Genomic DNA, 15,288 nt, shown 5'->3' on the forward strand with positions numbered 1-15,288 from the left:
AATGAGATTAATACAAGTAAAAATATATAAGCACAGGGTAAATACACGTGGTACTGAGAGGTAACTGGAGTGAAGAACAGGTCCAGCCACAGCAGTGACTGGCTCAGAGGAAGTAAGGAGTTAAAAGCAGAACCTTCTATGCTTGGAGAGTCTGGCTCATAGCTGCAGCTCAAGACCCTTTTGATCTGACAGGTACCAGAATCCACATTATACACAAGTGAGTACTTGTTCACTAGAAAATAAATGCACTAAAAATTACTGAGGAGATTACCAGGCAGAATTTAAATCCCAGACTAGCTCAGATTTCTTGATTCAAAAATAGTTTTCATCTAAAGCAATTTGTTATGAGGGGAATGCACAGAAAAGAAAATCTAATTTCCAGTAAAACACAGCCTAAATGTCCTACAGTAATCAGAGACACCTCAAAGGTTTATATGGATTCTAGGACATATCGATAGGTTGAGTTTTAACAAAAAGTGGTAAAAACTTAGAGTTGAGGGCTTCCCTGGTGGCGCAGTGGTTGAGAGTCCGCCTGCCGATGCAGGGGACACGGGTTCGTGCCCCGGTCCGGGAAGATCCCACATGCCGCAGAGCGGCTAGGCCCGTGAGCCATGGCCGCTGAGCCTGTGCGTCCGGAGCCTGCGCTCCGCAAGGGGAGAGGCCACAACAGTGAGAGGCCCGCATAACGCAAAAAATAAAAAAATAAAAAAAAAAAAAAAACAAAAAAAAAAACAAAAAAAAAAACTTAGAGTTGAGATGGTATGAAACTTGACACCTAAGTGATCTTGCAATTCGCAACAGGCTGAAAATGTTCAGAGAAGAGTCACTCACCGTTCCAATCAGTTTGAACACCTGATCCCCATGTACGTTGTACACTGTGACGATGGTGTTGAGGGCAGCATTGCGCACAGCGTTGTCGCGGTCTCCTATGTGAATCGCTATCTCCTTTAAGGCTTTTCCTGGGGTTGGTTGGCAAACGTTCATGCCATAGGACTCGACCAGACACCCTAGTTCTTCTAGGCACTCTGGGGAGAGAAAGGCCAGATTAAGGAGACTCAACAGAGATTTGGCACAGAGACCTATCTTTACTAGATACATTTTCCCTGGCATACGTGAAGGTCTAAAATCTTATTCTGGCTCTGCCCTGAATTCTTCCTCGTTTACTGCCTTCTATAAAATACACAATGAAACAATGGAGTTATAGCAAGGGCTCCTAGAAGAAAGAGATGCCTGTGAGTCAGATGGCCCCTGTGCACTTGATTTTGTCACCAGGGTGCTACTGAGCAGTGCCTGTATCACCTGATACTGTGGCTCCACCAGTGTGCAACTCATCACTCTCACAGTCCACATCAGAAGGTTAGAATCAAGAAATTTCCTGGTTCATCTATAAGTTATTTCTTCTAGAGGTCACTGTTGCTTTACCTGCTCTCTGCTTAGAGTTTTTGGATTTGGTTCCTTCCATGATGAAGGGGAACATCTTGCTGGCTGGGTAGACAAGGCACATCCGGTTCAGGATGGCACGGACATCTTTACGAATGACATCCTTTGGTTCTCCGACCTAGTCAACAAGGAAAATAATGATTAAGTGAGGCATTTTCTGGGTAGCAAAGGTACCCCCTTGTGTGTCACTACATCTTGAAAGAATAGAATGAGCGGTGGAAGGTATCATCATCATACAATAAATGAAGAGGGGAGAGGGAATAAAAGTACAGGAACTGAAGTAGCTGGGAACTTGAGTAATCTTCCAAAGTGAGAACAACACATTACCTTGAGGATGAGATAGGGGATGAAGGAAGATGCTTCATTCTCAGTAAGATGATACTCCTCCTCACTCAGCAGGGTGAAGAGCAATTTTAAATATTCTAGGGCTTTCATTAGGACGCTTGTATTGGTGTCAAAAAACCGCAGGGTAAGCCACTTTAAGATCAGATCCAGGCAACCAATGACACCCTCTTTTTCACTCTCCAAGTGCTTGAAAGAGAACAATACAAAACCCTCACAAATTAGACTGTATAAAAATTTAAGTTCTATTAGGCAAGTAACTCTCAAATTTTACGGCAGTGCAAAAAGAAAATGATAGATTTTTAAGCCTCCATTTAAGACCCCAAATTATAGACATATAGTCATTTATTCTATCAGATAATAAGAAAGCTCTAAAAACAGAGAACATGGTGTATTCCAGTTCCTTCTCAATTCATGCAAACTTCCGATTATTTCACAGGGCTCAGTATTTTCATGCCTGAGACTCATGCATATTTATTTTGTTGCAAACTTACATCAACCATGACAGCAAGGGCTTTGTTGTGATGCTGAAAGTCTGAGTGAAACATCTCATCTTGTAACCATTTAGCCACACAGCTAGACATCTGAGTTTTTAGTTGCTCAATGTATTCATCCCGCGGAGTAGTAAAATTCCACTTCAGCACCTGAAAAAAAACAGTGAAAAGGAGCTGTAAGGTGTTCAACTGAAATGTGGTACAGAACTCTATTTAAAGCAGCTGCAGGAATCAGTTTAACAGGATATTTTTAAATTCACCAAGATGAATGTATAATTAAGTATGAATGCAAAATGTACTCTCAATCTGTCTGTCATACTTCTGGAAGCTTAACTCTGAAAATCTTCTAGGAATAGAATTTTCAGCAATTCTTACTAGAAAAATCAATGATCTATTATTGTATAACATGGTGGATACTGCTGGTACAATTTTAATAAAGGGCAAATTTGAAATATCTATCAAAATTTTAAATGTACATATTATTCTAGGAGTTTAATATAAATATACTTACATATGTGCACAAAACTTATATTCGAAGATGACTATGGCAATATAGTTTATAAGAGTGGAAGATTAGAAGTAACCTAAATGTTCAACGTAGTGGGTTGAGGATAAAGAAAGGTACATACATATGATGCATCAATAAACAGAATGAATGTATACATGCGTGCAGATATGGAATGATCTTTAAGATATATATTTCAAATACCATTTAAAGAAAAAAGTAAGATTCAGAACAAAGAGTATGGCATGTTCCCATCTGTGTAAAAAGAGGGCTATATATTTATATATAAATGAATGTACAGGTATGGAATATTATTATTTCTGGAGTAATACATAAAATAACTGGTAATAACATCCTCCCTGTGTAGGGAGACTGGAGTGGGAGACATGCTTTTCATACTTTCTGTACTTTTTTGTATTGTTTGAATTTTTAAAAATTCTAATGTATATATTTTGAAAAGTTTTAACTGATTAATAAAACCAAAACAACATCAAAAGCAAAATGATCAAACTAGCCATATATAGTTACAGCCACTATGGAGAACAGTATGGAGGTTCCTTAAAAAACTACAAATAGATCTACCATACAACCCAGCAATCCCACTACTGGGCATATACCCTGAGAAAACCATAATTCAAAAAGAGTCATGTAACAAAATGTTCACTGCAGCTCTATTTACAATAGCCAGGACATGGAAGCAACCTAAGTGTCCATCAACAGATGAATGGATGAAGAAGATGTGGCACATATATACAATGGACTATTACTCAGCCATAAAAAGAAACGAAATTGAGTTATCTGTAGTGAGGTGGATGGATCTAGAGTCTGTCATACAGAGTGAAGTAAGTCAGAAACAGAAAAACAAATACCGTATGTTAACACATATATATGGAATCTAAGAAAAAAAAAAAGGTCATTAAGTACCTAGGGGTAAGACGGGAATAAAGACACAGACCTACTAGAGCATGGACTTGAGGATATGGGGAGGGGGAAGGGTAAGCTGTGACAAAGTGAGAGAGTGGCATGGACATATATACACTACCAAACGTAAAATAGATAGCTAGCGGGAAGCAGCCACATAGCACAGGGAGATCAGCTAGGTGGTTTGTGACCACCTAGAGGGGTGGGATAGGGAGGGTGGGAGGGAGGGAGACGCAAGAGGGAAGATATATGGGAACATATGTATATGTATAACTGATTCACTTTGTTATAAAGCAGAAATTAACACACCATTGTAAAGCAATTATACTCCAATAAAGATGTTAAAAAAAAAAAGCAAAATGATCAAACTAGCCATATATAGTTACCAAATCTATCTTTAAGGTGTCAGGTACAAGAAAGAATAAAGGAGTAGCATATTACATATGTGTAGTTGATAAAAAATCAATGACTACTTTCCAGTCTTTGATTCTAAAAACAAACAAAAAACCCCCCAAAAATAGTCTTACAGAAACAAGATATAATTTATAAACAAAAGATTCAGTTAATTATTAGATATTTCACAATGATATGAATCAGACAGAAAAATTATTCTTGATTACAAAACAAAACTAAAACAGACAAGCAAAAAACTCCTGAAGATTCTTATTTCTTCCTTACCTTTAATCCTTTCTCATCTTTCATTCTTTGCTCCTTTCCATTTGGAACAACAATAAAAATAGGACCAGATTTGTCTTCATCTTCCTTTAAGCTGGTTTTGCTTGGCACTTTCTTTCCTTGTGCAGTCTACAACCAAGGTACAGGGAATACTGATTAGCTAGACTACTACTTCTTGGGAATTCGCTGTTACTGCCCAGCAAAAGGGCACTATATAAACCAGAGACACCTTTCTATATCATATTCCAAATGAAACAAAAAAATGAACCACAGAATCTTGCATTTGATATGTTTGTGTACAGGTTTTCTAAAAATGTTTCTAATAGCACTCTTAAGTAACTGTTGGTTAGTCCTTGGGCTGGCATGTGATGTGGTTGGAAAAGCTGCTATTATATATCATTGGTCTGGGTTACAGGCTATTTTTGTTTCTTGGATAGTTCTTTTAAAAAAATTATTGATATAACTGACATATAATGGATAGTTCTTTTCTTTCTTGAAATCTTCAACAATGTTTACAGCTTTCCATATTAATGACATTTTGAATGGTATACACACATTTCACATAACTTAATTGAGAAAACTTTTCTGTTTCTCTGTATATAAAATGTATCTCTATAACATTACTGTAACTGGAGACCCTTTGAATCTGTTTCTAGAGAGAAATTTGCTAGAAACATTTTAAATACTTAAGTTACTAAAGTGGCTTTTAGGGACTTCCCTGGTGGTCCAGTGGTTAACAGTCCATCTTGCAATGCAGGGGACACCGGTTCAATCCCTGGTCAGAGAACTCAGATCCCACATGCTACCGGGCAACTAAGCCCGCGTGCCACAACTACACAGCCCACGTGCTCTGGAGCCCGTGCACCAGAACTGGAGAGAAGCCCGCACACTGCAACGAAAGATCCTGCATGCCTCAACTAAGACCCGATGCAGCCAATAAATAGATAGATAGATAGATTTTTTTTAAAGTGGCTTTTAAAAAGAATCCAAGATTTAGAATCTTTGTATCAGATGGAAAGAAACTGTGAACACATGGCATACATATTTAAGGTAAAATTTGAATTTCATTACTGGAATTATTATTATAATATTATAAATATAGCAAAAGTCTGCTATTTTTAGTAGGCCAGCATTTCTTTCTAGTTCAAACACTTAAGTCATTCAGTCAAAACAAATGTTGAGATCATTTATGTGAAACTGCTTCGTAAACTGCAAAAGACTGAAAAGAAAGTGGCATTAAGAACAGAGTCAAGGGCCTCCCTGGTGGCGTAGTGGTTGAGAGTCCGCCTGCCAATGCAGGGGATACGGGTTCCTGCCCCGGTCCGGGAGGATCCCATATGCCGCGGAGCGGCTGGGCCCGTGAGCCATGGCCACTGAGCCTGCGCGTCCGGAGCCTGTGCTCCGCAACGGGAGAGGCCACAACAGTGAGAGGCCCGTGTACCACAAAAAAAAAAAAAAAAAAAAAAACACCAGAGTCAAAAATACTTCAAAGCACTTGTGATCAAAATACTGAAATAAGCGCTTGTTAAATGTGGGATGAGGAGACGGAGAAGGACAGGAAAACAACAGCTTCACTGGATAGTTCAGAAGATAATTACTCATTTAAATTAACTCACTGAGTTGAAGGACCCAAGCATAGGGAGGGAAAATTAGTAACTGGCCACAGAGTGCCCCTTCTATAATGTGGATGTAATAATAAATGTACTGGATAATAAAACATTTCATACTCTGCATACTTTCATCAGTTACATGCAGTTAATGAAACAGTTTTCTCTATTTATATTTACTATTAGATTTACTACTGATTGCACAGTTCTGCAATTTTCCTTTTCTAAGTATTAAACAGTCAATTCTCTGAATACAGTGACAAGCTCTGAATCTTGATATAGAAACTGATGACAATCTGCTGTGATTCAAAAACTTAATTAAATGAAAAAACACAAAGGGGATATTTAAGGTCAAGCATTTGAAAACATTTCTTTAAATTGTCCAACTCTGCATGGATGCTAAAAGGATTGGTGATGCATCAAATCCCATTGGTGTGGGGACAGAAGATCCTTCCTTTTAGTCTAATCAGAACACCTTCTAATATGATGACTTAATTGCCAAATTTAAAGGAAGTTGCCTACTACTGAAAATCCCCCTCAAAACCTGGACGACAGAAACCCTGGCAGTAGCTCTTGAGAATAGGAGTCTTGGTTTTGAGGTAACATTAAAAGTGAGCCACAGGGCTTCCCTGGTGGCGCAGTGGTTGAGAGTCCGCCTGCCGATGCAGGGGACACGGGTTCGTGCCCCGGTTCGGGAAGATCCCACATGCTGTGGAGCGGCTGGGCCCGTGAGCCATGGCCGCTGAGCCTGGCGTCCGGAGCCTGTGCTCCACAAGGGGAGAGGCCACAGCAGTGAGAGGCCCACATACAGCCAAAAAAAAAAAAAAAAAAAGTGAGCCACAGAAACTTGTATAAATAAATACTTTATAATTAGATAATATCAAGAGTAGTAATAATCTTTCATATGTAATATGATCTTGGCTAAAAGAATGACTCAGTGTATAAAACAATTAAAAGCAATTCTACATCTAAGTTGCAGAATGAACATACCTTTGCTTTAGAGGAAACTCCTAGAGCTTTGGCCTTTTTTGGATCAGGCTTGGGTTCTACAGTGCCAGAAACAGAATCTTCAACAGGTGCTTTGAGAAAAAAAAAGCACGTACTGTAAATATAAACTCTAACTAATATCACTATATTCTGGGCAGGTTAAATATATAATGATGGTGAGAAAGCCAGTAGTTTTAAATATATCTATTAAAAATTATTTTTATTTTTATTTTATTTTTTTGAAAAGTTTTTTTTAAACAAATGTATCCATTTTTAAAGCACTTTCAGTTAGATTTTTTTCCTAATCTTTTTTCCCCCCGATTTCCTTATGAAATTAATTCAGAAAATCTACATCTCCTTTATCAACATTTAAATTGCAGTTTAAGACCATTTTCTAAATAGCAGTTAAAAAACCTTTTTGTTAGACTGATACTTCCTTAAGGGAAGAGTGTATCACCTTTGATACTACAGTAAACTATATATACCATATAGCAAGATCCCAATAAATGTTATAAATGAATATATACTTTGATACCAAAAATTTAACACATGTAAAATTTCTAACTTTATAGCATCAATAATTTCTACCCCATTAAACAGAATATTATTATTTTGCTTAAGCAATAAGTCTAGAAGAGCAGTGGTTTCAGGTTAGTGTTCTATTTGTACATTTTGAAATTTTAACATTAGGATGAAGAAATCAAGAATTCTCCCTTGAAGAAGTTTAGTAAATATTAGAATGGATCAGCAAACAGCCAAGTGTAGTGAAAGGGGAACTCATTTATGAATGAGTTAAGCAGAGGTCTCTGCTGGCTCAGGCACTGGCTGGCTGTTTGGCCTTGTGCAAGTCACTTAACCTTTGGTGTTCCTTACCTGTTGATAAAGAGGGTTAAGTTAGATGGTCCCAATTCTCCTTCTAACTGTAATATCCAATAGCAGAAAATAGTTGTGGAAACCTTAAAAGATTGAGCACTTGCTTTCTGGAGTATTTCATTGTGATACTCCAAAACTCCTTTTTGGAGTTGGAAATCAAATTAACCATCCTTAGACCCTCAGCACAGTTCTTGGCATAAAACAGGTAACTTGACAAATGTTTATGAAAGGAGGGTAAGGAGATGGAGGGAGGATTTGGGATCTAAGCCATGAGGAAATGTGATTAAAAAATGAAGGTTTCTATTTCTTTAAGAGTTCCCTTGGCTATTTCGTTCCCCTTTAACCTTCTCAAAATTAGAGTTACCTGAGGCAGGCTGGAATTTGGCTGGAGCTGATCCTCCCGCGGGTTTGGAAGTTGCTTTAGCAGGTGCAGCGGGCTTGGCTGGCATGTTAGCTTTGGCTTTCTCTAACATGGCCAACACCTGGTCTTTAGACGTTGGCTAGGGAGACAATATAACAGAGGTGAGAGGCCACATAAACGACATATACTCATGCTATGCTTACTAACAGACCTGCTGTCAAATCCTGGAGCTCCTAGCTTCGAAATAGCAATGAAGTAAGGGAGGCAGCACACAGTGCAAGAGAAGTAACACATTATGAAGTCACAGCAAATTAGCTGCCATTCTAGAAGGTCACAACTTTCACCCCTGCAAAGGCAGCAGAGTCTTTAGAAGTTCTACACTACTAAACATTTTATTTCTGCTCTCACTGGGATTTCAAGTTGAGACTCATAGGAGGTAATATGATCTTTTGCCTATATAAATTCATGTTCAATATTTTTCTAAATGGCTTTTAACAGCAGCAACAAGTAGTAGTACTTTTAGTTTCCCAGTAGCCTTGGCCATTTTCTCATATCCTAAATGCATCATGAAGAATGGCAAGGCATCTTGGGCCTTCTTTCGCACATCTCCGTTGCGATCCTCTAGGCAGGAGTAGAGGTGGGGAACACAAAGGATAAGGTCTGTGGGGGTGGAACGGAGAGTCGGTAGTTTCTCAGCCAGCCAGCCCAGAAGCTGCCAAAAGAAATAAAGACCAGTTACACACGGCACGTAGAAAACTGTCATTATTTATGATCTTCAGCTTAATGATTTTATCAGTACCAAACACTGAATTAGTTCTCACACTACAACTTTCCAGTGTGAAATCAGTCATTTCCATTGTCCAATGAAATGATAAACATGCAATGAAGATAATCAGCTAAGATAAGGCCACAGTTTTTTGGACCATGTTTGAGCATTAAGTTATAAAGCTTTAATAGTTCTTAATGCATCTTACACTTTTTTTTAATTCTAAGAACTATTCAGCTAGAGAAGATGCAAAATATTTATTTGATCAGAAGATGACAAGTTCTACCAGGACTTCTGCTTTCTGCCTTACATAGAGTTTTTCTCTATATCTCTAAAATATTCGTTTTTTGTTTTGTTTGTTTTTCGGCCATGCCGTGTGGCTTGTGGGATCTTATTCCCCGACCAGGGATCAAACCCCAGCCACAGTAGTGAAAGCAGAGTCCTAATGACTGGACCGCCAGGAAAATCTGTATTTATTTATTTATTTATTTTTAAAATTAATTTTTAAAACTAAATTTATTTATTCATTTTTGGCTGTATTGCGTCTTCATTACTACGCATGGGCTTTCTCTAGCTGTGGTGAGCAGGGGCTACTCTGCATTGTGGTGCGCTGGCTTCTCATTGCAGTGGCTTCTCTTGTTGCAGAGCACAGGCTCTAGGCGCATGGGCTTCAGTAGTTGTGGCATGAGGGTTTCAGTAGTTGTGGCTTGTGGGCTCTAGGCGCATGGGCTTCAGTAGTCGTGGCACGCGGGCTTCAGTAGTTGCAGCTCATGGGTTCTAGAGCACGGGCTCAGTAGTTGTGGCACACGGGCTTAGTTGCTCTGCGGCATGTGGGATCTTCCCAGGCCAGGGCTCGAACTCGTGTCCCCTGCATTGGCAGGTGGATTCTTAACCACTGCACCACGAGGGAAGCCCTGCATTTATTGTTTAGTTGAGACATTTATTGAGATGATTGTATATTCACATGCAGTTATAAGAAATAATAGAGAGAGATCCCAGGCACTCTACTCCGTTTCCTCCAACAGTAGCACTTTATGAAACTATACTATAGTATAAACAACCAGGATACTGACATTGATACAATCCACTGATCATACTGATTGCCCCAGTCTGATTTTGTCTCATTTGTGTATGTGTCTATATTGCTTTCTCTACCATTTTATCATGTGTTAGTGTATTCCCGCAGTCAAGATTTTGAACAGCTCCATCCCAAGGATCCCATGTGTTGCCTCTTTTATAACCACATTCACTTCCCTCCTCCTACTCCCTAATCCCTGGTAACCACTAATCTGTTTATCCATTTCTAAAATACGAGATTTCAAACTCATATAAATAGAATCATATAGTATGTAACTGTTTGGAATTGGAACTGTCACTCAGCACAATTCCTCCGCGATTTATCTAACTTGTTGCATGTATCAATAATTTGTTTCTTTTACTGCTAAATAGTATTACACATATGGATATACAATAGTTTGTTTAAGCATTCACCTGTTGAAAGACATCTGGGCTGTTTCCAGATTTTGGCTATTACGAATCAGCTGCTATGAACATTTGTATATAGGCTTTTGTGTAAACATAAATTTTCATTTTTCTGGAATAAATGCCCAAGATTTGCTGGGTCATATAGTAACTACACATATAGTCTTATAAGAAACTGCCAAACTGTTTTCTGGAGTGGCTATACAATTTTACATTTCCACCAGGAAAGTGTTCAAGTTTTTCCACATTCTTGCCAGAATTTGGTGTTGTCACAATTTTTTATTTTACTAATTCTGATAGTTGTCTGTGCTATCTCATTGCAGTTTTAATTTGCATTTCCTTGATGGCCAATAATGTTGAACACCTTCATGGGCTTATTTGCCATCTGTATATCCTCTTCAGTGAAATGTCTGTTCATGTCTTTTGCCTATTTTGTAATTAGATTTTTAACTGTTGAGTTTTGAGAGTTCTTTATATATATATATATTCTCGATGATAGTCTGTTATCAGACATAGAGGTTGCAAATATTTTCTCCCACTCCAGCCTGTCTTTTCTTTTTTTTTATTTTTTTTTATTTTTTTTTATTTTTTTTATTTTTTTGCTGTATGCGGGCCTCTCACTGTTGTGGCCTCTCCCGTTGCGGAGCACAGGCTCCGGACGCGCAGGCCCAACGGCCATGGCTCACGGGCCCAACCGCTCCGCGGCATGTGGGATCCTCCCAGACCGGGGCACGAACCCGTGTCCCCTGCATCGGCAGGCGGACTCTCAACCACTGCGCCACCAGGGAAGCCCCAGCCTGTCTTTTCATCTTCTTCACATGGTCTTTTGCAGAGTAAGAGTTCTTAATTTTGATGAGGTCCAATTTATCAATTTTTTCTTTGATGAATTGTGGTTTTGGTGTCTAGTCTAAGAATTCTTTGCCTGAAGAATTTCTGTATCCTGAAGGTTTTCTCCTATGTTATCTTTAAAAGTTCTATAGTTTTATGTTCTACATTTAAGCCCATAATCCATTTTGAGTTAATTTTGGTGTAAGATGTGAGGTTTAGGTAAGGTTTATTTTTTTTTTGCCTCTGGATGTCAACTGCTCCAGCATCATCTGTTGAAAAGGCCACACTTCCTCCACTGAATTACTTTGGAAACACCGTCGAAAATTAGTTGCTCATAGTTGTGTGGGTCTACTTCTGGGTTTCCTCTTCAGCTCCACCTATCTGTGTCTATCCTCTTCCTCCTACCCCTTGCTATCACAGTGTATTTTTTTTTTTTTTTTTGCCACACAGCTTGGCTGGGGGGATTTTAGTTCCCCAACCACGGGTTGAACCCGAGCCCTTGGCAGTGAAAGCATGGAGTCCTAAACACTGGACTGCCAGGGAATTCCCCACAGTGTCTTGATTATGTTAGCAATTTAATTTAGTAAGCCCTAATATATGGTAGAGAGGTTCTTTCCATTTTTTTTTCCTTTGTCAAGATTGTTTTAGCTAGAATATAAATTTTAAAATAACCTTGACTTTGTCTATAAAAAAACTTTCTTGAATTTTGATAAGAATTACATTAAATGTATACATCAATTATGTATACATTAAATGTATAGAACTGACATTTCTAATTTCTACTATGTTAAATCTTCCAATCCACAAACATGGCATGTCTCTACATCTATCTGGGTCTTCCTTGAATGCTTCATCAGCATTTTTGTAATTTTCAGTAGACATATTTTGTATTTGTTTTGTTAAGTGTATAGCTAAGGATTTCATTTTCTTTGGAGTGATTGTAAACTGTACTGTATTTGTAACTTTGGTTTCCATATGTTCAATGTATTATAAAGAAATGTGATTGAGTTTTGTCAAATGTGACTGTTTATTTTGTATCCTGCAATCTTACTGAACTCATTTATTAGTTCTAGGAGTTTACTTGTAGATTTCCTGGAATTTTCTATGTAAACAGTCATGTTATCTGCAGTTAGGGATAGTTTTATTTATTCTTTTTCCAACTGTATGCCTTTCATTTCTTTTTCTTGCCTTATTGCAGTGACTAGAACTTCCAGTTCTATGCTGAGTAACAGCAGTGAAAGTGGACATTCTTGCTTTGTTCCTGATCTTAGGGGGAAAGCATTCAGTTTTTAACCACTAAGAATATTATCATTTATAGAGGTTTTTTGCAGATGCTTTTTTATTTAACTTGAAGTAATTCTCTTCTATTACTAACTTACTGACAGCTTTTAACATGAATAGCTGTTGGATTTTCTCAAATCCTTTTTTTTGTGTCAACTGATAGGATTATATGACTTTTCTTTAGCCTGTTGGTATGATGGGTGACAATGATAGTAGATTTTTGAATGTTGAACTATTTTTATGTCATGATTAAAACCTCTTACTTTACCATTTAAGAGTTCAAGAAAAGAGAAAACTTCACAAAAAAGCTAATCCTTTAAAAGTTTTATTGTTAAAAAAGCACATGAAAGGAAAAAAGAAAAGGAGGCACATGAATAAAAAAGCTCCAGGAATTTGGTTTCATTTTATTAGCAATTTTATAATGGAACTCATTCTATCCATTCATGTATGTTTATTAGGTAGGCCCAAACCTCTGTGAAGGTAAAAGACATGAGTAAAGCAAATCATATTTGTGGTACTAACCTCTTGCCTCAAGAAAGGATTTTCCTTTTTGAGCTCTTCAGAAAGATCTTCCCCCTCCAGCCATTCCTTCATGCCAGTCTGTTCTGCCCAAGCATTCACAGTTGCTAGGGCAGCAGCTCGAACATTGTTCTGAATGGAAGAGAGAATCAGTAAAGGTAACACTGCTATGGTTTGGAGGTAGGGAGTGAAAAGCCTGTTACTTTATGAACACGAACAATGGAGGTTTCTCTAAAGTCCATATGAACGTACTTGGAACATACTTCATCTTCTTTGAAACAGAATGTAGATCCATGTTGTACTAAAACTCCAAAGTAAATTAGAAACATAAAACTCCAAATTGTAAAGATCCTATACTCAGTTAATTAGGGAAAACAGTGACCTGGGCATAAAATATCATGTTAGGGGAACAAACTCTTAGGTTTTGTTTCCTGAACTTCTGGGGACTCTTATGTCCCTGGTTATCTGCTAAAGAATGTAATTCTACCTGTTAGAGAACTCTTAATAGTTAGACTGAAATTAACAATTTGACTGAACATTTTTGTTTTTATATTAATTTGCATTCATAGAATGAGAACGACTTACTGATGTGAAAAATATTAAAATAGTCCAATTCCTCAAATTAAATGAATTACACAAAAATAAAGAGACATTCGAATATTCATTTAAGGATAAACATAAGAGCTTGCAACTTTCAATGCGACAAATTCCAGGACTGTGAAACTGCAAATATCTTACTGAAGTACCAGAAGATCCTACTCTAGTAGTTGAGGGAACAGGTAGAAAATAAAATACATGATCCAAAATTTATGTTTATTCACTCTTTATACCAACACCTTAAACAATGATATCATAACCATAATAGCAACCATTTTTTGAGTACATACTGTATGAGACAGGTACAGGTACTTTATGTACAGATGCTTATTTAATTCTGTAAGAATTAAATTTCATAGATAAAAAACTGAACCTCAAAGAAGATAAACAACTTATCTAAGGGTCACAAAGCTAGTAAGTGAGATATCTGATCACCTTAATAATGCCTGGGGAGGTAAAAATTTTTACTATCTTCCTCCTAATATTCTCTTCTCTAACAAAGTTTATAAACTGTTTACATGCACTCTTACATGTAAGAAAAGGATTGGGGCTTCCCTGGTGGCACAGTAGTTAAGAATATGCCTGCCAATGCAAGGGACACGGGTTCGAGCCCTGGCCCAGGAAGATCCCACATGCCGCGGAGCAACTACGCCCGTGCGCCACAACTACTGAGCCTGCACTCTAGAGCCTGCGAGCCACAACTACTGAAGCCCACGCACCTAGAGCCCATGCTCTGCAACAAGAGAAGCCACCGCAATGAGAAGCCCGTGCACCATGACGAAGAGTAGCCCCCGCTCGCCACAACTAGAGAAAGCCCGTGCACAGCAACAACGACCCAATACAGCCAAAAATAAAAACAAATAAATAAATAAATAAAAAAAGGGATTATTTTTAGCCCAGTCATGTGGCTGGCCTATTCCAGAACAGAGCTGTGGTAAAAAGAGTCAGGATTACCTTGCTGTCTCCAAGCACTGTGATGATAGGGATGCCTAAGTTCTTCACGTGTTGCTTGATGTTTGGGCCCATGGCTACTGCCAACTGCTGGAGGATATTCAACGTCTGCTGCACCTGGGTGGGAAAAGCCAACACCTTATGTTCAAACCGTAGCAAGGTGTGCTCAAAGTTTTGCAAGTTTGCTGCTACATAGTCAATGCAGTAGGAAGTTTCTGGCCTACTTAAAAAAAATCAGCTCATTATGATACTAATCAGCTTATGAATAATTTTTGGGTGATGGCGTCTCCTTTTATCATCAGTTCATAAAATTGGAATATTAGAATTTTAGACTAGAGATTACAATGCTTTATAATTTTAAAGTAAGGTAAAGCCTAGTTTAAGAAAAATCTCACTTAAAAATCCAAATTTAAAAATTAGAAATTAACTTGTTTATATGCATTACAAGCAGTTTTATATAAAAATACTTAATATCAGAGCCCTGTAAACAGCAAATCTGAGATTCATGAAAATTTGATTAAAAAACTTGCCATCTACCGACATATCTTGAGGCACACTTAAGAAATTAAAGGAAGCTATTTATAGTTCAAAGCAATAGAGTGACTAACTCTTTTCTGTTTTTGCTGGTGAAGGTTACTGAAAAGGATCCCCTTGCAGGG

General features: G+C 38.0%; 1 protein-coding gene across 3 annotated transcripts in view; it reads right to left on the reverse strand.

The window, feature by feature from the left end:
* The window catches only part of CKAP5 (cytoskeleton associated protein 5), a 108,467-nt gene that overhangs the window by 19,184 nt on the left and 73,995 nt on the right, over nt 1-15,288 (reverse strand). For all 3 annotated transcript variants that reach the window (XM_081241141.1, XM_081241139.1, XM_081241140.1), the window contains exons 23-32: nt 14,633-14,746; nt 13,085-13,213; nt 8,723-8,917; nt 8,209-8,344; nt 6,975-7,063; nt 4,381-4,506; nt 2,277-2,426; nt 1,768-1,971; nt 1,423-1,558; nt 832-1,025 (exon numbers count right to left, since the gene is read on the reverse strand). In XM_081241141.1, the coding sequence (XP_081097267.1) occupies nt 832-1,025; nt 1,423-1,558; nt 1,768-1,971; nt 2,277-2,426; nt 4,381-4,506; nt 6,975-7,063; nt 8,209-8,344; nt 8,723-8,917; nt 13,085-13,213; nt 14,633-14,746 (1,473 nt within the window). The remainder of the gene's footprint in view (nt 1-831; nt 1,026-1,422; nt 1,559-1,767; nt 1,972-2,276; nt 2,427-4,380; nt 4,507-6,974; nt 7,064-8,208; nt 8,345-8,722; nt 8,918-13,084; nt 13,214-14,632; nt 14,747-15,288) is intronic.

This window comes from Mesoplodon bidens (genome assembly GCF_964165515.1).
Source record: "Mesoplodon bidens genome assembly, chromosome: 7".
In the NCBI taxonomy this organism is placed as follows: domain Eukaryota; kingdom Metazoa; phylum Chordata; class Mammalia; order Artiodactyla; family Ziphiidae; genus Mesoplodon; species Mesoplodon bidens.